At 41.8% G+C, this 21,541-nt stretch overlaps 1 protein-coding gene across 4 annotated transcripts in view; it reads left to right on the top strand.

Annotated features, from left to right (window-relative positions):
* Window positions 1-171: 171 nt before the first annotated feature.
* The window catches only part of LOC139422763 (adenomatous polyposis coli protein-like), a 50,534-nt gene continuing 29,164 nt past the window's right edge, over window positions 172-21,541 (top strand). Inside the window, exons 1-3 of one of the 4 annotated variants that reach the window (XM_071174094.1) lie at window positions 9,362-9,420; window positions 10,502-10,576; window positions 13,366-13,518. In XM_071174094.1, coding sequence (XP_071030195.1) covers window positions 13,384-13,518 — 135 coding nt within the window. In that variant the 5' untranslated portion in view covers window positions 9,362-9,420; window positions 10,502-10,576; window positions 13,366-13,383. Of the gene's footprint in view, window positions 416-9,339; window positions 9,421-10,501; window positions 10,577-13,365; window positions 13,519-21,541 lie in introns of those variants that run through there. The other 3 variants (XM_071174091.1, XM_071174095.1, XM_071174093.1) reach the window with 3 other exon arrangements.

Raw genomic sequence — 21,541 nt, 5'->3', positions numbered from 1 at the left:
ACACAATTGGCCCAGTGTGGGCCGTCATTGTATAGAATAATTTGTTCTTAACTGAATTACCTAGTTTAATAAAAAAATAAAAGGGTAGGGACATCCCAAGGATCCCGGATAGCGAAACAATTTATTTCTCACGGCCTGAGGGCGGATATCCTTTGCGCATCATCATCAAGCATGCGCGCAAGCTGACAGTAGAGACAACATGGCGTAACGAAGGAAGCAGGAGTACAAAGAAAAAAAGCGGAGGGAGACACAATAGAAAAAAGTTTAGTTCGAGTCTTGAAGACTGTAACATTTCAAAGTATAGGAATGGACCCACGTCTAAAGTTAGATTCGAGGTTTTGATAGTGATTTTTCACCCTGGAATACACTATAAACTACTTGGTGCAAATTGGAGCGAATGTTGATAACGTTACAGGTAAGATAATTTACCTTGGCTAAATGTTAGCTCGCGAGCTAGCTAACGTTAGCTTTTTAGCGAGCAATCTGCTACACGTTCGCTACAAAGCAGCCTGTTTTGACTGGAAGAAAACTACACATTTATCTGGCAATGCAAGTACCTCCGGTAGACCTTTTCAACTGAGTAGGACACGAACTCATGTCAACTATTTTGAGCATGGCTATGGAAATGAGCTGGCATGAACTTAATTTAGCTTGCGTGCTAGTTTCTGATAGGTAGCCTACAACTATCCCAGGCTACTGCTAGCTATCGGAAATGTAATAAAGAAGAGGACGACACTTTTTTTTATGGGGGGGCAAGCTGCCAGCCAGCACTTTGAAGAAACCTTATGTTAGTTACTTTCTTACACATAAAAAATTATGGACGTCAAAGTTGTTTTAAAATAACCGTGCAGCGTCCCGTGCAGTAAGGTAATTGAACGTTTTCATCTATCATGAGCTTGTTACCAGGTTTAGTAATGTGCGAAGAACTTGCTAACTAAAATATTACAATCGCCACAGCTACTTTACGTTCCATCAAGTTAGGCTTGCTACTTTGTATCCATTAGGTTGTATTGCATTGCTTAAACAAACCCTTTGTGTGACAGATTAGCCACGTACACTGTTATTGATCAGGCGCTAGGATGTTGTGAAAGTATTTTTGTTTCATTAATGTGAGACAGCATTATATTCTACCGGTCCCTCCAATGTTGCACTTCTTTGCACCATCTGGTAAACTTTGTGGTTACCTAAAAAAATGTGGCAGTTAAGTGTTAACTGTTAGACCTATATCCATCCTGCCCTACCTTTCTAAAGTCTTCGAAAACCAAGTGAACAAACAGATCACCGACCATTTCGAATCCTACCATACCTTCTCCGCTATGCAATCTGGTTTTCGGAGCTGGGCACGGATGCACCTCAGCTACGCTCAAGGTCCTAAACGATATCATAACCGCCATTGATAAAAGACAGTACTGTGCAGCCGTCTTTATCGACCTGGCCAAGGCTTTCTACTCTGCATCACCGTATTCTTATCGGCAGACTTAACAGCCTTGGTTTCTCTAATGACTGCCTCGCCTGGTTCACTAACTACTTCTCAGAGTTAAGTGTGTCAAATCGGAGGGCCTGTTGTCCAGACCTCTGGCAGTCTCTATGGGGGTGCCACAGGGTTAGATTCTCGGGCCAACTCTTTTCTCTGTATATATCAATGATGTCACTCTTGCTGCGGGTGATTCTTTGATCCCACCTCTACGCAGATGACACCATTCTGAATACTGGCCCTTTGGACACTGTTTTAACAAACCTCCAGACGAGCTTCAATACTAAACAACACTCCTTCCGTGGACTCTAACTGCTCTTAAATGCTAGTAAAATTAAATGCATGCTCTTCAACCGATCGCTGCCCGCACCCGCCTGCCCGTCTAGCATCACTACTCTGGACGGTTCTGACTTAGAATATGTGGACAACTATAATACCTAGGTGTCTGGCTAGACTGAACTCTCCTTCCAGACTCATATTAAGCATCTCCAATCCAAAATTAAATCTAGAATCATCTTCCTATTTCGCAACAAAGCCTCCTTCACTCATGCTACCAAACATACCTTCGTAAAACTGACTCCTACCGATCCTTGACTTCGGTGATGTCATTTACAAAATAGCCTCCAACACTCTACTCAGCAAATTGGATGCTGTCTATCAGAGTGCCATTGGTTTTGTCACCAAAGTCCCATATACTACCCACCACAGTGACCTGTACGCTCTCGTTGGCTGGTCCTCGCTACATATTTGACGCCAAACCCACTGGCTCCAGGTCATCTTTAGTTTTTTTTAAAGTGCTGCCTTATCTCAGCTCACTGGTCACCATAGCAACACCCACCCGTAGCATGCGCTCCGGCAGGTATATTTCACTGGTCATCCCCAAATCCAACACCTCATTTGGCTGCCTTTCCTTCCAGTTCTCTGCTGAGCCAATGACTGGAACAAATTACAAAAATCACTGAAGTTGGAGACTTATATCTCCCTCACTAACTTTAAGCATCAGCTGTCAGCAGCTTACCGATCGCTGCAGCTGTACACAGCCCATCTGTAAATAGCCCAACTACCTACCTCATCCCATATTTGTTTGTTTTTCTACTCTTTTGCACACAATTATTTCTACTTGCACATCCTCATCTGCACACCTATCACTCCAGTGTTAATTGCTAAATTGTAATTACTTCGCCACAGTTGGCCTATTTATTGCCTTACCTTCTTACTTCATTTGCACACACTGTATACAGATTTTTCTATTGTGGTATTGACTGTTTGTTTATCCCATGTGTAACTGTGTTTGTGTCGCACTGCTTTGCTTTATCTTGGCCAGGTCAGTTGTAAATGAGAACTTGTTCTCAACTGACCTACCTGGTTAAATAAAGGTGAAATAAAAAAATAACATTCTTATTTACAAAGATGGCCTAGGAACAGTGGGTTAATCTGCCTTGTTCAGGGGCAGAACGACAGATTTTTACCTTGTCAGCTCGGGGATTCAATCTAGCAACCTTTCGTTACTAGTCCAATGATCTAACCGCTAGGCTACCTGCTGCCCCGCGTTCCCATGTTTTCCTGTCTCACCTTTTTTGGTGACCACAAACACCCACAAGTTATTCTGGGATAGTGTTTTTATTGCATTGCTCATTCCATGTTGATAGAAAACTCCTGTATATTACCATGACATGTGTTTGATGTATTACATTGCCCCTTGTGGAAACCCTAACAGTGTTAGCAGTAGGCCTATTATCTTGTCAAGTGGCCCCATTATTGAAATTACTGTTATTCACGTTGGTTACCCCATTAATGCGTTGACTGGGTTGGAGGACTGTCAGTGTTTGGTCTCTATGATTATATTGTTAGCCTGTTGCCTTGAATTGAACTAAGTTGATGAAAAATGTATCCCACACATAGGCGAATGAATGTGTGAGAACTATACTAAGGACAACACCAACAATGGGAGAGGGGACCAGGCCAGCCAACAAGACGGTGTCCCGAATGGCACTTTATTCCTTACAGGGGCATTGTCTCTGGTTGAAAGTAATGCACTATATAGGAACTAGGGTGCCGTTTGGGATGCGGTCCAAGGGTCCTTGGCTGCCAACGTCTGGCTTCCTCTTGCTCTTTCAGTCTTAATTTGTATGAAAAAACCTGCATTTAGAAATACGTTTTCATTTCCCCATCATTCTCTGTTGCGTGGTGATACAAGGCCAACCATTGAGAGGGAGAGAGATGAGTATGATTTAACACTAACAAGAAGTTCATTCAGATGTCTTATTTGTCAGGTTTTTAATTGAGTAGGCAAATATAGTCAACAATGGTACTGTGTCGCTGTGAATCCAAGATGGAGGAGACAATTACAGTATTGTTCAAAAGTTTGGTCTCTTAGAAATGTCCTTGTTTTTGAAAGAAAAGCAAATTCTTGGTCTTAAAATAACATCAAATTGATCAGAAATACAGTGTAGACATTGTTAATGTTGTAAATGACTATCGTAGCTGTAAACGGCTGATTTGTTATTGATTTTTTTTCTAAAAATGGAATATCTACATAGGTGTACAGAGGCCCATCATCAGCAACCACCACTCCTGTGTTCCAATGGCATGGTGTTAGCTAATCCAAGTTGATCATTTTAAAATGCTAATTGATCATTATAAACCATTTTGCAATTATGTTAGCACAGCTGAAAACTGTTACGCTAATTTGAAGAAGCATTTAAACTGGCCGCCTTTGGACTAGTTGAGTATCTGGAGCATCAGCATTTGTGGGTTCGATTACAGGCTCAAAATGGTCAGAAACAAAGTTCTTTCTTCTGAAACTCGAGTCTATTCTTCTTCTGAGAAATGAAGGCTATTCCATTCCAGAAATTGCCAAGAAATTGAAGATCTTGTAAGTTGAAAAATGTAGCCATACAATGACAAATGTAGCAACACAATGGAAAAATTATATTGTATTAAAGCTAGAATCCTTAATTTTTCTGGGCAAACGGGTGTTGGAAAATAAACATGCCAGGTCACGCAGCTAAATATTTAAGCGCATATGCGAGAAGAATGGTTGCACTGTAGAGCCCTGTACATCTGGCTATAGCCCTAATCCTATAACAGCATCAGTCTATAGCCTAAACACTTTAGTACTATTTTCTGCTTGGTTGGAATATGAGCTCCTCCTGGCAGGAAAAGACTCCTGAACCCAGGTCCCGCTGTGAAGGCCAGGACAACCAGTATTCTCTCTGTGATCCTCCACTCACATGATGGGTATCTATTGTAGAGGTCGACCGATTATGATTTATCAATGCCGATACCTATTATTGGAGGACCAAAAAAAGCAGATGCCGATTTTATTTATTTTTTTAAAGAAGGAAAAAAAAGCATTTGTAATAATGACAATAACAACAATACTGAATGAACACTTATTTTAACTTAATATAATACATCAATAAAATCAATTTGGCCTCAAATAAATAATGATACATGTTCAATTTGGTTTAAATAATGCAAGAACAAAGTGTTGGAGAAGAAAGTTAAAGTGCAGTATGTGCCATGTAAACAAGAGCTAATGTTTAAGTTCCTTTCTCAGAACATGAGAACATATGAAAGCTGGTGGTTCCTTTTAACATGAGTCTTCAATATTCCCAGGTAAGAAGTTTTAGTTTGTAGTTGTTATAGGAATTATAGGACTATTTCTCTCTGTACGATTTGTATTTCATATACCTTTGACTATTGGATGTTCTTATAGGCCCTTTAGTATTGCCAGTGTAACAGTATAGCTTCCGTCCCTCTCCTCGCCCCTACCTGGGCTCGAACCAGGAACACATCGACAACAGCCACCCTCAAAGCAGCGTTACCCATGCAGAGCAAGGGGAACAACCACTCCAAGTCTCAGAGCGAGTGACATTTGAAACGCTATTAGCACGCACCCTGCTAACTAGCTAGCCATTTCACATCGGTTACACCAGCCTAATCTTGGGATTTGATAGGCTTGAAGTCATAAACAGCTCAATGCTTGAAGCACAGCGACGAGCTGCTGGCAAAATGCACGAAAGTGCTATTTGAATGAATGCTTACGAGCCTGCTGGTGCCTATCACCGCTCAGTCAGACTGCTCTATCAAATCAGAGAATTAATTATAACATAATAAAACACAGAAATATGAGCCTTAGGTCAAATGGTAGAATCTGGAAACTATCATCTCGAAAACAAGACGTTTATTCTTTCAGTGAAATACGGAACCGTTCCGTATTTTATCTAATGGGTGGCATCCCTAAGTCTAAATATTCCTGTTACATTGCACAACCTTCAATGTTATGTCATAATTATGTAAAAATTCTGGCAAATTGGGCATCCCAAACTGTTGCATATACACTGACTCCGTAAACAAAGAGAGCATATTTCAACCCTGCAGGCGCGACACAAAACTCAGGAATAAAAATATAAATCATGCCTTACCTTTGACGAGCTTCTTTTGTTGGCACTCCAATATGTCCCATAAACATCAAATGGTCCTTTTGTTCGATTAATTCTGTCGAAAAATATGAATTTATTTGGCGCCTTTGATCCAGAAAACACCGGTTCCAACTTGCGCAACGTGACTACAAAATATCTCAAGAGTTACCTGTAAACTTTGCCAAAACATTTCAAACTACTTTTGTAATACAACTTTAGGTATTTTTTAACGTAAATAATCAATAAAATTGAAGACGGGATGATCTGTGTTCAATACAGGAGGAAAACAAACTGAAGCTAGCTTTCTGGTCATGCGCCTCTATCTAACAGTACACTTCAAGTGACCCTCGTTCAAGATGGCCGCACTTCTTCATTACACAAAGGAATAACCTCAACCAATTTCTAAAGACTTGACATCCAGTGGAAGCGATAGGAACTGCAAGTAGGTCCCTTAGAAATCTGGATTCCCAATGAAATCCCATTGAAAAGTGACCTAAAAAAATCTGAGTAGTTTGTCCTCGGTTTCGCCTGCAAAATAAGTTATATTATGCTCACAGACATGATTCAAACAGTTTTAGAAACTTCAGTGTTTTCTATCCAAATATACTAATAATATGCATATCTTATCTTCTGAGGATGAGTAGCAGGCAGTTGAATTTGGGCATGCATTTCATCCGGACTTGAAAATACTGCCCCCTGTCACCAAGAAGTTAAAAATATATACTTGTGTATTGATTTTAAGGCATTGATGTTTATGGTTAGGTACACATTGGAGCCACGACAGTCCTTTTTCGCGAATACGCACCGCATCGATTTTATGCAACGCAGGACACGCTAGATAACTACACATGGTTGATGATATTACTAGTTTAACTAGTGATTATGATTGATTGTTTTTTATAAGAAGTTTAATGCTAGCTAGCAACTTACAGTGGCTTCTTACTGCATTTGTGTAACAGGCAGTCTCCTCGTGTAGTGCAATGTAATCAGGTGGTTAGAGTATTGGACTAGTTAACTGTAAGGTTGCAAGATTGAATCCCCGAGCTGATAAGGTAAAAATCTGTCATTCTGCCCCTGAACAAGGCAGTTAACCCACCGTTCCTAGGCCGTCATTGAAAATAAGAATGTGTTCTTAATTAACTGACTTGCCTAGTTAAATAAAGGTGTAACAAAAAAAATCCTCAATCCGTTGAGTTGGGCATGGGGTTGCTATTGTTATGGAATTAGATCTCACAGGGGAATGTGTTTGACTTCCACGCAAGCTAGCGGGTTCCTTCCAGGCAGTCAGTAAATGCTTTCACTCTGACTCTGTCTCACAACCAAATATGTAGGCCTATGCTATGTCAAGTATTTATTGGAAATGTATTTATTTACTCGGGTGTCAATTGACACTTTGCTAAGTCCCACCCCCCTTGGTTACCTCAGACAACATTTTCCCGGGAAGCCTCATTCCCCATTCAACCACTGGCAAAATGCCCCTCACAATGATCTCAAACTGTTGTTAATACACAATATAATTAAACAGACTACCTGTTGCTAATCAGGAGACTCTCGGGTATGTTGTCGTGGACTGTCATTACAATTGCTTTAAGGGAACCTGGTCAAATGCTAGTAGTGTAGCTAGCACCTGGATGTCTAACTGTCGGCATGCAGCCCAAGTTACTAACCACTTTTGGAGCTAACTGGTGTCCTCATTGTATCCTGATTTCAACAGCAGATGAGTGTTATTCATAACATGGCTAACTTAGTTAGCTTACATTTTGGGGGGGAAAAGTTATATTAACTGGCTAGCTAGCAGTTAGGTGGTCAATAAGGGAAAGGGGGATACCTAGTCAGTTGTACAACTGAATGCATTCAACTGAAATGTCTTCCACATTTAACCCCCCTCTGAATCAGAGGTGCGGGTCTGCCTTAGTCTTATCGACGTGGATGTCGATTATCTATAATTGTGTGTTCTTTTAGTTCTTAGGCTGTTCTGTACGATTCAAATTTGCATGTTTTTATTTGTCTGTTTATTTCCGGGGAACACTAAGCTAATTTGTTTAAACGGTTTATTTCATGTTTATGATGAGATCCTTTCTCTAACAGGCTGTCTAAGCTAATCCTCAAATCGCCTATTAGCTTAAGGTCGCAGTTGTTCTCAACTGGCCTACCTGTTTAAATAAAGGTGCATTTAAAAATAAAAAATGTAATAAGGGCGGGTTAACCCAATTGTGCAGGTTGTTAAATCAGTGTTTGGTTTTGGTCCTGGGTGTTTGCCACATATTTGTGTTTGTCACTATTGATTTTCTGGGTGTTGTTTTTGTGTTGCTTTCAGATGTGTGGTGCCCTCTTAACCTCCGCCCCCTGCAACCCGGTCAATGGTGTGACCTTCAGGGCTCTCAAATTTTCTTGAGTTTTCTCATGACATTCCCGGATTACTCATTATAGTAATAAAGTCCGATTTTAATCAACAAATATGATACAGTTGAAAAAAAAGTTAACGGTACAAGACAGCGTACATATCTGTCTGTGTTGGCAGAATCACTACATATCCCATGGACAGGCCCAGGCAATCAGAATTACTTTTTCCCCATAAAAGGGCAATATTAGAGACTGCGATACTCCTCAGCAACACCCAACCCCCTTCTCCAGACGATCCCGCAGGTGAAGCCGGATGTTTAAGTCCTGGGCTGGCGTGGTTACACGTGTTCTGTGGTTGAGGCCGGTTGGAGGTACTGCCAAATTCTCTAAAAATTAAGTTGCAGGCAGTTTATGGAAGAGAAATTAATGGCGGGGCAGCCCTAGTTAAATAGCAATGATATCCTTTGCCACTGTTATCTTACAACATATCTCGAACCAGTCAAACTATTCAACCAAACAATAAATTAATACATTAAGTTTCTTTCCAGCAAATTTCTAAGTTACACATTTATTGTACAACCAGTAAAGGAGTTTTGAAGCTGAGGGTTCAGTATTTATGAAGTTTGGTAATGAAGACAAACTAGCATAGTTCAGCTAGTTTAGCCAGGGAAAAAGAGTTTGGGCCTGGTGCGCATGTGCAACAGCTGGGCGCACGTATGCGCACTAGGCTAATTCAGGAGACTGAAGGGGAAACATTTGATTTAAACAATTCAGAAACAAATAGATTACTTATATTTAAGGAGAGCAACTTCACAAACAACCCTGAAATCAGATGTAATTTTCAACAGTAAAACCAATCTTAAAATTATATTTGTGTGAACCCGACTCCAGAAAATTGTGAATTCCCCTCTGGACACGGTCCACCGCTTTATAAGTGCCCGAATTGAGTCGGCTGGGAGAAGCAGCTGTGCCACAGAGCTGGAAGCCAGCCAGCACCGGTCACTGCAGAACCAGCCACGGAAACAGCAGAACAGGGCTGTCCCTGCCTGATCCTCGCTGCCAGGCGATTGGCTGTACCGAGTGGTCATGTGACCGGGTGCTGGCTGGATGTGCTTTCAGCATCGGACACAGTTGAGAAGGAGATGGGATGGACACTGTCACTGCTATCGAAATGGGGTAAGGTTTTGCTTTTTCAATTATTGAAAATACCTCCACTTCTCCTTTCTACAACGGACAAAAATTGAGACGTTTAAAAAAAAATTCTGTCTGTTAATGGGGATTAGGGGCAGGCAGGGAGCTCCTGGGGGAATAATGGTGTGTTTGTGTGAATAGCGAGGCGTAGCCGCTAAGCCTTTTGGAGGGAGAGACTTCTGTTTAGCCTAGCTACCGGTTATGCTCCAACAAAGCAGACGTGTCATTGTGACTGTGCGATGCTGTCTTTCTTTGGACGCTGTAGGGTTGCTATGGGGTCAGTCTGACAGTGGCTGTGTCGTCTTTGTCTGGGTTGACGTCGTCATTGGTTAATCCCTGGTTGTATTGTGCTGTGAAGGGCTTGGTTAGTTGGGTTGTGTGTGTGAGCTCACACCACTGTCTGCCTACTCTTTCTTTGTGGTGTCAAGGGAAGGGCATTTGTCGCTCAGCAGCTGACTGCTGGGGTTTTTCTGGTTTAGCTATCTGTTGAGGGGGGGGGTCTCCATCCATAGTGTGTCTCTCTCTCTCTCTCTCTCACACACACACACACACACACACACACACACACCCTTTCACAGATTCACAAAAAGCCTCATCCATCCAGTGCAGTGCTACGTTCACTGCCAGTGTTAGACGAAAGGTAAATGTGAGCGCCTGCCTGGTTGTTTTTATCGTGTCAAGGTGGAATCCTCATTTTCGAGAGAGGAAGATGTTAATTTAGAGAATTGGACACAAGGAGGATTTCTCATTTTCATTATACATTTTAATGCACCAGGAAGCATCAACCTGCAAAATGGATACCCAGAATTAGCCAATTTAAGGGGAGGATGTATTTTGAGAACATTGATGCAATATTCATGAGGTAGAAAGAGGATGCAGTCCCCTTCTTTCTCAGCCCCTGCTCTGTTGTTCTTTTCAATCATTTGTTCATTCCCCCCTTCGTGTTTCTTCTCGCTCGCGCCCCCTTCAAACCCTTTTGTAAGCAAAATTTGACAGGTTTAGCATATATGGTGCCAGTAGCGGTTTGCTTTGTTCAATGTTGTGTTGCTTTGTTTTCTCTATCTAGAGATATTACTGACTGATTTTTAGTGGGCTGAGTTCTGTGGGTGTATAGCTACATGATGCAGAGGGAGAGGACATGGTAAGATTCTAGATTATTTAAAAAAATGTTTACTTGCAAGCTTTGTGTGTATTGTACAGTTACAGCATACACATTGTATCCGTTGAATTTAATTGTACTAAAAAAATGTTTTGATTTCATCCATGACCTAGCCTACGTTTACTGCACACTAGTGAATGATCAATGTTGTCTACTAGCCTAATTAAAATAACAGCGCATTAGTCTAATATCTGGAGGAAATACATTTTGTGAAATATAGGTTAAAACTGTACAGTAAGGGGCAGGAGAAGTAGCCTAATACGGAAATGGTGTGGTGATGACAGGGAGCTCATGCAGATGGGTCTAACTGATATGATTCTGAACTGATGTGGATGTTGACGTAATTGATAATGCAATTATGAAACTGATATAAGCCTAAGGAGTTGTGTAATTTTTAATACAATTTGTGTAACTGTAGCCTACCTTCCTGCCAGATATCTATAACCGCCATATTCACTATAATACTATAGCATTTGTTGATAGTACACTGGGGCACAGTACAATGATCATTGTAGCATTGCAACCTCATTCTGTGTCCCATCCTTCTTCATAGTCAGCAGTTGTAGACGCTAGCTGTTAAATGATGGTGATGATAAGCTCTCTCTTTTATGGCGTAGGCTAGAATTGAATCTCCAAAATGGCTGCCAATTGAACTACTTCAGTCTGCATCTGCCAACAGGGGCTTGTCTTTTGGCTCACCTTCTGCAGTTCTCCACTGTATTGTAAATGCATGAAGTGGCAGTGTATCCATACAGTAACTTTTTTTTTAATACACATCCCCGAACCAATTTTGGTTACCCCTTTGCATCAATAGATATAGAACCCTGATATATGTGTTCATTAGCCAGTGCATTGACAGAACTCACAGGGTGATTCTGGAATGCTGTCTTGTGTTCTTCTCTTCCCGTCCTGTGTATAGGATCCAGCCTAGTGAGGGCAGTATTGACATTTTGGGACAGACTCGCTGCCCAATCAACCCAGCCTAATTGACTCACTGAATTCGATTGGCGCTTCATTGAATCTTTGGCAAACATATGCTGCTCTAGTCTAGGGAACCAGGACATTGTGTCAAACAAACCAATATCATGGTTCTGAATTATTAATATTGCACTGTGAAGTTGATTGTTTAGTCAATGTCGACCAGGGGATAATATAAGCCACTGTTAAGGTTAGTTAGTTAGGTCTGAATGCTTCTGCCGGAGTCTGTTCTAGTGGTAGCATTGCTAAAGAGTTCCAAAGAGTAAGCGTCCATGCCAAGGCCTTTGCTGATATTCAACATGTCACTCACTGATCATTTGGTAACCAAAGCATTTTTGATACATTTTCCACCTCAGTGATCCAGTTACTACTCATCCCCGCTTGCTTGCCTCCTACCCTCTCCATGATGGATGATCTAAAAATAAAAACTTTTCCTCAGCAAGACAAACGAGTGTCCCCCCTCTGTCATGTAGAGTTGTCTTCATAGGGCTGTAGGGGGCTCTGTGGGGCGTGAGTAACGGGTGTTCCCTTAGCTGGCCGACTACATCTTCGGTCTTCTAGATCCTCTCTTCTCAGCTGCTCTCAGAGAAACCCAAGTTAACACATTAGTAAACCACAGCCTGCCCTACTCATAGTAGATGCAATGCACAGTCTCTGTGGTATGGCCCTTGCAAACGTTGTTGGTTGCAGTAGATAGCAGAGATTTTTAGTTACATTAACAAGGAGTATAGTGTAAACCATGCCCATTTTGGCCTAGGCTTAAATTGTACAGATGTGGTCAGTGAACATGTGTGATATGGATTATCAGTGTTGGAGGATGAGGTTAATATTGAAACTATAAGGTTCTAATCTATTGGACTTTGTGGTGTTTAGACAATGCCATGTGCATTGAGATTTCAGTGGATGGATATCAGTGGTAGTTGGCCATGAACCATTTGACAGGTGGTATGGCAAGAGATGGTATGGCACCGTTGTGCTCTTGCTGTAGCTTCACAGTGGTGGACTGGGCGTTTGTCAGCTGGAGACTTGGAAAAATTGAACCTTGCATTTAATCCTCTTTTTTTTGTCTTTTTGTTCTTGCATCTAAACAAAATGAATGTTTCTCAATATTTTTTGCTAAAATGTAGGCTAATAACTATGCTATTATTGAACGGTTATCGTAATTACGATGATCCACTTCTTCCATCAACCGTTTGTCTGATAAAAATCCTTGTTAAAAAATTAAATGCAGTTAAGCTAGTCCAACCACTGACACGGCTTGTAAAATCTGCCCAGGCGTGAATTAACAAGCCTAATGTTTTTAAAACCTGTGTGAATTGCTCTTAACCCAAAGCCATGTAAGGCATTTACAACTTTTCTTCTCCAGATCTTATTCTCAACTGTTTTTCATAAAATCTTGTGTGCTGCTTTTTGTTTTAATGTGACTTGCTTTGGCCCTCGCAACTGGCCTCGTCTTAAGTCCTGCCGCTCTGATTGAAAAAGGTTTTAATTCTTAGAACCTTTGCTGGACTGTAGTTTTCCAGTGTAATGGTAGGATGATATGGTGCTATAAATGTATCAAGGCTTTTTAAAGCCCATTTTCCATGAAGAGCTGGATATTAATTGGCATTGTGTTATGGACACTGTCACCACTGACCATAATGTAGCCTAGCTTAATTATATCCATCAATCAAATGTAGGCTTCCAGATTAATTGTGATTGAGGCGGTCTGTCTGTTTTTATGGGCAATTTTCCAGTGCTAGTAGGAGTTGATTCAACCTTATTAACCGTTGTTAATGTGTTCTTGTCCTTAGGTCAAGAGGTAGTCCAAGATGGCTGCAGCGTCTTATGATCAGCTGCTGAAGCAAGTGGAGGCACTGAAGATGGAGAACTCCAACCTTCGACAAGAGCTTGAGGACAACTCCAACCACTTGAACAAACTGGAGACTGAAGCCTCAAATATGAAGGTAATCAGACCTCTTCTATGGTACACTAAGAACCCTGGGTCGAAGGTCGTGTTCAATATGGCACATTGGGTCGAAGGTCGTTAATTATGGCACATGTAGCAAAACATTTAGCTATGTAAACTGACTTACTTCTTATTTGACAAGTACAGACAAAGCGTTTCTGATTCATGTCTACTGAACACAAGCCAGCTTTTCCTCTTCACTCAAATGCTTGTACGAACTCAGTGACCTTAGTGTCCACTAGAGGTCTACTGATTATGATTTGTATTGGAGGACCAAAAAAAAGCCGATGCCGATTTTATTTATTTTTTTAAAGAAGGAAAAAAAAGTATTTGTAATAATGACAATTACAACAATACTGAATGAACACTTATTTTAACTTAATATAATACCTCAATAAAATCAATTTAGTCTCAAATAAATAATGATACATGTTCAATTTGTTTTAAATAATGCAAGAACAAAGTGAAGGAGAAGAAAGTAAAAGTGCAATATGTGCCATGTAAAAAAGCTAATGTTTAAGTTCCTTGCTCAGAACATGAGAACATATGAAAGTTGGTGGTTCCTTTTTAACATGAGTCTTCAATATTCCCAGGTAAGAAGTTTTAGTTTGTTGTAGTTATAGGAATTATAGGACTATTTCCCTCTATACCATTTGTATTTCATTAACCTTTGACTATTGGATGTTCTTATAGGCACTTTAGTATTGCTAGTGTAACAGTATAGTTTCCGTCCCTCTCCTCACCCCTACCTGGGCTCGAACCAGGAACACATCGACAACAGCCACCCTCAAAGCAGCGTCACCCATGCAGAGCAAGGGGAACAACCACTCCAAGTCTCAGAGCGAGTGACGTTTGAAACGCTATTAGCGCGCACCCTAGCTAGCCGTTTCACATCGGTTACACCAGCCTAATCTTGGGATTTGATAGGCTTGAAGTCATAAACAGCTCAATGCTTGAAGCACAGTGAAGAGCTGCTGGCAAAATGCACGAAATGCTGTTTGAAAGAATGCTTACGAGCCTGCTGGTACCTACCACCGCTCAGTCAGACTGCTCTATCAAATCAGACTTAATTATAACATAGAAACACACAGAAATACGAGCCTTAGGTCATTAATATGAATCTAGAATAGAATCCGGGAACTATCATCTCGAAAACAAGACGTTTATTCTTTCAGTGAAATACGGAACCGTTCCTTATTTTATCTAATGGGTGGCATCCCTAAGTCTAAATATTCCTGTTACATTGCACAACCTTCAATGTTATGTCATAATTACGTAAAATTCTGGCAAATTGGGCAGCCCAAACTGTTGCATATACACTGACTCTGCGTGCAATGAACGCAAGAGAAGTGAGTGACACAATTTCACCTGGTTAATATTGCCTGCTAACCTGGATTTCTTTTAGCTAAATATGCAGGTTTAAAAATAAATAATTCTGTGTATTGATTTTTTTTGACACATTGGAGCAACGACAGTCCTTTTTCCCGAATACCCATCGCATCGATTATATGCAACGCAGGACACGCTAGATAACTACACATGGTTGATGATATTACTAGTTTAACTAGTGATTATGATTGATCGTTTTTTATAAGAAGTTTAATGCTAGCTAGCAACTTACCGTGGCTTCTTACAGCATTTGCGTAACAGGCAGTCTCCTCGTGGAGTGCAATGTAATCAGGTGGTTAGAGTATTGGACTAGTTAACTGTAATGTTGCAAGATTGATTCCCCGAGCTGATAAGGTAAAAATCTGTCATTCTGCCCCTGAACAAGGCAGTTAACCCACTGTTCCTAGGCCATCATTGAAAATAAGAATGTGATCTTAATTGACTAGCCTAGTTAAATAAAGGCATAAAAAAATGGCCAAATCGGTGTCCAAAAATACAGATTGTTATGAATAATTAATCGGTCATTCCGATTTAATCGGTCAACCTCTAGTGTCCACCCTGAGATTGGAAGGGTGTGATTTCAATCCCTGGCTGAGTCATACCAAATACTATAAAAATGGGCATTCCACATTAAGGAGAGAGATCTGGGGTAAGGCGTCCTGTCCATGGGGTGTACTTGTACATTAAGCTTTCCTCACGCAACAGTCGTTACTGTGTTTGTCCCAGTTATTGCTTCACTCGGTAGGCTACATCAAGCACAACAGTGGGATATTTCCCTAGGCAAGATCTTAGAACATAGTCTGTCTTCCAGCTTTGAACAACCAATATGCCTGAAGTAAGGTGTTAGGGTTGAGTGCTCCGCTGAATTTTAGGAAGTCATTTAGACTCTCTAATCCGCTCCCTCTCAATATAGGCCTAGCTATTGAGGAAGACACCATGATGTATCATGGATAGAAATGTTAGCTAGTATCCAAGACATAAATAAATATATCCTCCTCATCCTGTCAACATTCTCACAAAACCCCTTCACAGGCCTCTCGCTCTCCCGACACATTCCCCTGTATTGCCACTCAAATTAGCCCCTCAGCTTCAACCTCCCTATCTAAAACCCAGAGTCTGTCTGTCTCTGAAAACGTTATTTGGCTGTCATCCTCGTTCCCTCAATTCCTCTCTAAGCCTATTGGAAAATGGGGGGGTTGAGGGAGGCCCCTTGGATCCTCTCCGCCAATGCATTTTCATCGGAATTGAGGAAACAAGGACTGAGGAATGAGTGATTTGGCGGTTAGTAACATTTTCAGACACCAGGACTCTGTTCACGAGAAGAGCTGCCATCCTGGACTAGGCTGCTGAATCTCTCTCTTTCTCTCACACACACACACACACACACACACACACACACTCGTTGAATGTACCAGCCTGCTAGGTGCCGTTGCTTTAATTGGATGATGTGACCTGGCAGGCTGAGGCTTCAGGAGGTGATTTAAACTCCTAGGGCTTTTCTGTTCTCACAGGAACATTTGGGTTCTCAACTATCTCTGTCAATGTCTTCTACCCCGCAATGCACCCTTGGGTAGTGAGTGGTGCCACCTCACATTAGGGAGCACTACTTTCTTAAATGTACGAGTGGCAGTGAATGTAGTGGACTACTCATTAGCCCACGAACTAAGGACAAGAGACTGCAAATCCTTCCCTCAATCACAAATCAACCCCTAGGGGTTGATACTCTCTGATCTTTTAAAATACCTAGGGGATATGGGCTAGGGGTTAATACACTGATCTATTAAAAGGCCTAGTTGCTTTTGTAGAGTTTCCTGGTAATGAGGGAATGAGTGTCACCGTGGAAGGACTCACAGCGTGTTGGGACTGGGTGAGGTGTATGTTTGGTGCAGGCTTAGTCAGTATTAGTTATTAGTAATTTCTGGGGAGCGTCTTAATGTGAGTAACACTGACACATACTTTATGTAAGACTGTACTCACTTTCCAGTAGCATTGGAGCTGGTTGAGGTTTCTCTCCCACTTTTGGGCATTTTAAATGAGGGGGTCTTCTCTGCCCTTGTCTGAGGAGAGTCCTACTCTGTGAGTAGCCTAACACTGATTATGCGTCCTTTATCTCAGTATGTTTGGAGCTGGGTTTGAGGTTAGCCTGATTCTCACTTTTGGGGGGGGTCTGATGGCTGTACTCTTAGACTGGCACATTCAGCACTGCTGCTAAGCTATCTATTAACAATGCACCCCATCAGCTCTGCTCTGCCTCTGCATCCGCTCTGGCTCAAATTGAAAACCTGCCAACTCAGTCAGTTTAGTAAGCCAAGGGCTAGGCTACCTGCTACTCTGCAGTCTGATATTTCATGCTAGAGGGAGGTGGCTGTTGCACACCCCTTTGTGCTGCTGCAGATACAGAACCAGCCTGGGTTTGGCTTAGGGATTTCTCTGGCACTAGCTTAAGGAGAGCAAAGGAGAGAGTGATTTAAAAAAAATAAATTAAAGTATAATTTCTGCCTTAGATGCAACGACGCCATCCATTGTGTTGACCTGTATTGTTGAGAAATCCTTCCTGGACTGTGAACTATATTGTTGGAGGTTAGGTTCCTGCATCCTGCAATGCTTACTAAATAGAGTTTAGCTTAATGCTTATTGTAAGTGGGCTGTTTTGTTGGTTAATGGTAGCCTAAGTAAGAATAAACTCTAAAGTACTGTAATGCAATGTTTCTATATAGTCTAAATAGGGGGAAGGGTTATCATTTGCAACCAAGTGAGAATTATTAGGCCTATCTTGTGGAAAAATGGCCTGTTAGTATTCCTTACAGGGGAGAACCCCTGTTGAGATCATAAAAGATGAATCATAAATAATGAGATTATTCAGGGGGTAAATAATGATATTGTTTATGACTAATGGATGAAATTTAAAGACAGTCTGCCTTTTCCCTTTGTGCTAATCAGTTTCATATTCATCAGAAACCCTATCTCCCTCTGGCACTTTGAGATCGATGTAGGCTGCTTGCTCTCTCTCTCACTGCTCGCTCTTAGACGCTCCCTTCCCTCTGCACGTTGGGGAAAGCTGTCTTTTTTTAGCGTCTCTCTCCCTCCCTCTCATTGTATCTGATGAATGCGCCTCTCTCAGTTCCGACATCCAGACATTTCCTCTCCCCTCGGGGCTCAGGGTCTGCGTCCCAAATGGCACAATGTTTCCCTTTTATAGTGCACTACTTTTGACCAGGGCCCATAGGGTGCACTATATAGGGAATGGGGTGCCATTTGGGACACAAACAGGCTGTCACAGGCTCACAGCTGCAGGGAGACCAGAGGAGAGCATGAACAACAGCCTCTCCATCAATGAGTACTGAGCAGGCTTCCTCTCTCCTACACACCAAGCCAATTACACACAGCACAACAAGAGCTCAATTTCAGTTCAATAATTATGTTTACGAGCACGCGCACTCACACACGCACAAAGACACATCGAATTGTACTTGCATCTTATGTAACCCAGTTCTAACATAAACCATACAGCTTTAGATGAGCACTAAACCTCTATAAATCCTCAGTCATTCCATCCTGTATGTGGAAAGGGATGCTATAAAGTGACATTTTGCATTTGATATCTCAAGTTTCTGGCAGAAGGTTTCTTCATAAGAAGTTACTAGTGAAATTGAAATGGCCTTTTGTGGGATCAATAATAGTGGCTCATTCCACAACATAGTAGTGTAATAGTGCCACTGGGAGTGTTGAAACAGACTTAGTTCTCAGAACAGACAGGTTATGATTTAAGCTTTCTACTTTACGCATATCTTGGTACTTTATATTATTGTGAAAAGTTCAGACCTGGCTACTTGCATAAGTGTAAAATATTTGGGGCCCTGAATCTCCTAGGTATTTTTAGGAATCCACTTTGTTAAGCAGAAAAGTTTAATCAAGGAGTTTCAGACATGGAAATTAAGGGTTTCCAATCAATGAATAGCTTTTGAACAAAACAGAACACTCCTTTTTCATTTTTTATACCATGCTTTTTTCTATTTTGAAAAGTCTTATTTCTGGTGGTCTGGGTCTCTCGTTAAGTACAGCCTAGTTAGTAAGGTTACTTCACACATTAGTGTTCTAATTTAAACCCTCCAGGCCTGCCTTCCCTTGACATCAATGCCTGTTTTTTTCCTTATTACACACCACACACGCTTAACAACAACAATATTGCATTCTCAAGGACAGTCTACCTTTTTCCAGTCAGAGTGCAGTACAAAAGCCGGACATAGCATGGTTCAGGGCCTCAACCAGAGCCGAATGAGAGACCCCGACATGCTCGGTGGGTTTTGGCTCTGCAGATGGGTACTTTTACAGCATTGATTTGAGTTACTAGGACTATTGGATGACAATTTTAAACCCTGTGTGTGTGAAAGGTATGCAGGACACTCAAACACTGCAGGGATGCACTGGTTTTCTAGCCCGTCTTTCTGTTGGATTTGTTTATTAGGGAAGAGTGTGTCCATTTTCCCATTTCGGATTGGGCAAACACATCCAGAATTCTGAGACTTGGACAGCAGTTGACTAAAAAAAAAGTTGACAACTTGACTTTGTATGGATGTGGCAGCTTCAAGGTTTACTTTACTTTTTTAACTAATTGAAGTAAGTTCAGACTTGATTGCATGTCCTCAATTTAATTTACTCTCAATGGCCCCATGGCTATTTGTTTTTATAGGTATTTTTATAGGCCAGATCAATCTATATGGATTCTCCTCTTGGTCTTGAATTTACGGTCAGCTAGTAGTCTACGTTATAAATGAGCTGTATTCTATTCACGTTAGCAACAACATGTCCGTCACCCCCGATGGTTGAATAGAGGAGTGGTTCTGCTAGGAACTGCTGTGAATAGAATGAGGGGCTCTTTATCATATGATCCCAGCCTGATAATGCAGCCGTTGTGTGGTGTGTCTAGACGTCACACATGCTTTACAGAGCGAGGGAGAGAGAGAGCATCGCACAGTCAGGGCTGTGTGTTTTTGTTTCCTGCCGTCCAGCCCTCCCGTCTGACCCCCTTTCAGCCTGCTCATCGATGCATGGGCCAGGGTCAGAGGTCACAGGGTAGAGGTTGGCGGACACTGTGACCGTCCGGGTCATGCGTTGGTTACATTGTGAGTAACCCTTCAATCTAAGGGGAAGCAGCTGTATGGACATAGCCTCTTGATGGCCCCTGGTCTCTGACTGACTGAGACGGGACAGGCAGGGTGGAAGGAAAACCCTGTTCTGTTTTCTGAGCGGGAGCCGTGTTGTCGCCGGACATCGCTTTGATGCTTTGCTCTCCTCTCGGACTCACTGGAGGACAGGAGACTACTCTTTCTATTCCACTTGAAAAATAAAATAAGTTAACGAACTGTTCAACCTGGAAATACTTTTTATCTAACTTTTGATTTTAATGACCCGCAGTAAAAATTTGCAGTTAATATAATGTCCAGATTGGTTGAAGGATTCTGCCTGCTGTGGAGACTACCACTACAGCTGTAGTACTGTACTCTGGGATTCCTGAGCTATATGGACATGATCGTATCCAGCCTCTCGTTCGCTATGCTGTATCCTTCTGATTATAGGCCTAGTTTTAACGCTGGATTTATTATTCTCCTCTGGAAGTATGCCTTTCCACCATTCACTCTGTCACCGTTGTAGGTTCATTGTGGTAAGTATTAGTCCTCCTGCAACAAGCTAGTTTCAATAGGCTAATCAAGTTCATGATCTTTTTCCAGTCATGTTTTGTAGAGCTGAGCGGTTAACTGATTATGGACGGGACACGTAGTTAAACAAACCCTTAGAGGGATCATGATCTTCATAATGTGTTGTATATTAGTTCAAGTAGGTTCAGAGTTCCATTTTGAGATAGGACATTACACCATTAAAGTGACCAAACTTTTTGCATTTGTGGATGTAGGCCTACAGCTAACAATGTATTGCTACTGTATGTCTTTGGATTGGTTGCCTGTGAAAAGGCTACAGATTAAGATGCATATACGACTATGCAGAGACCTTAACTGAAAGGATGGGATATGATTTCCATAGGAGGAGATAAAGTGCTCAAGGATAGCAATGCCATTGGTTGACTGAAGAGTAGAGTTCACTGAGAACAATATCAAGTCTAAAGAAAAGCGTCTCTCCCTTCAAGGTAAAGTCACTGATGCCCTCAAGGGGCCAGTTCTTAGAAAGCTATTAGTGGCATGCTCATTAGGAACAGAGAAACTTAGGGTCCAACCTACAATACATTACTGGATTTAAAAACAAACAAAAAAAAAGCTTTCTCCATAATTTCGTGGTATCCATTTGGTCGTTAGTTTGTCACATTGCAGCAACTCCCGTACGGACTCGGGAGAGGTGAAGGCCGAGAGCCGTGCGTCCTCCGAAACACGACTCAGCCAAGCTGCACTGCTTCTTGACACAATGTCCGCATAATCCGGAAGCCAGCCTCACCAATGTGTCAGAAAACATTGTACACCTGGCAACCGTGTCACCGTACATGCGCCCGGCCCGCCACAAGGAGTCGCTAGAGCGCGATGGAACAAGTACATCCTGGCCAGCCAAACCCTTCCCTAACCCGGACGACGCTGGGCCAATTGTGCTCCACCCCGTGGCTCTCCCGGTTGCGGCCGGCTGCGAGA

This window comes from Oncorhynchus clarkii, chromosome 12 (assembly GCF_045791955.1).
Source record: "Oncorhynchus clarkii lewisi isolate Uvic-CL-2024 chromosome 12, UVic_Ocla_1.0, whole genome shotgun sequence".
Classification (NCBI taxonomy): Eukaryota; Metazoa; Chordata; class Actinopteri; order Salmoniformes; family Salmonidae; genus Oncorhynchus; species Oncorhynchus clarkii.
Note: the sequence above shows the minus strand (reverse complement) of the source record. Positions and strands in the feature narration are given on the sequence as shown.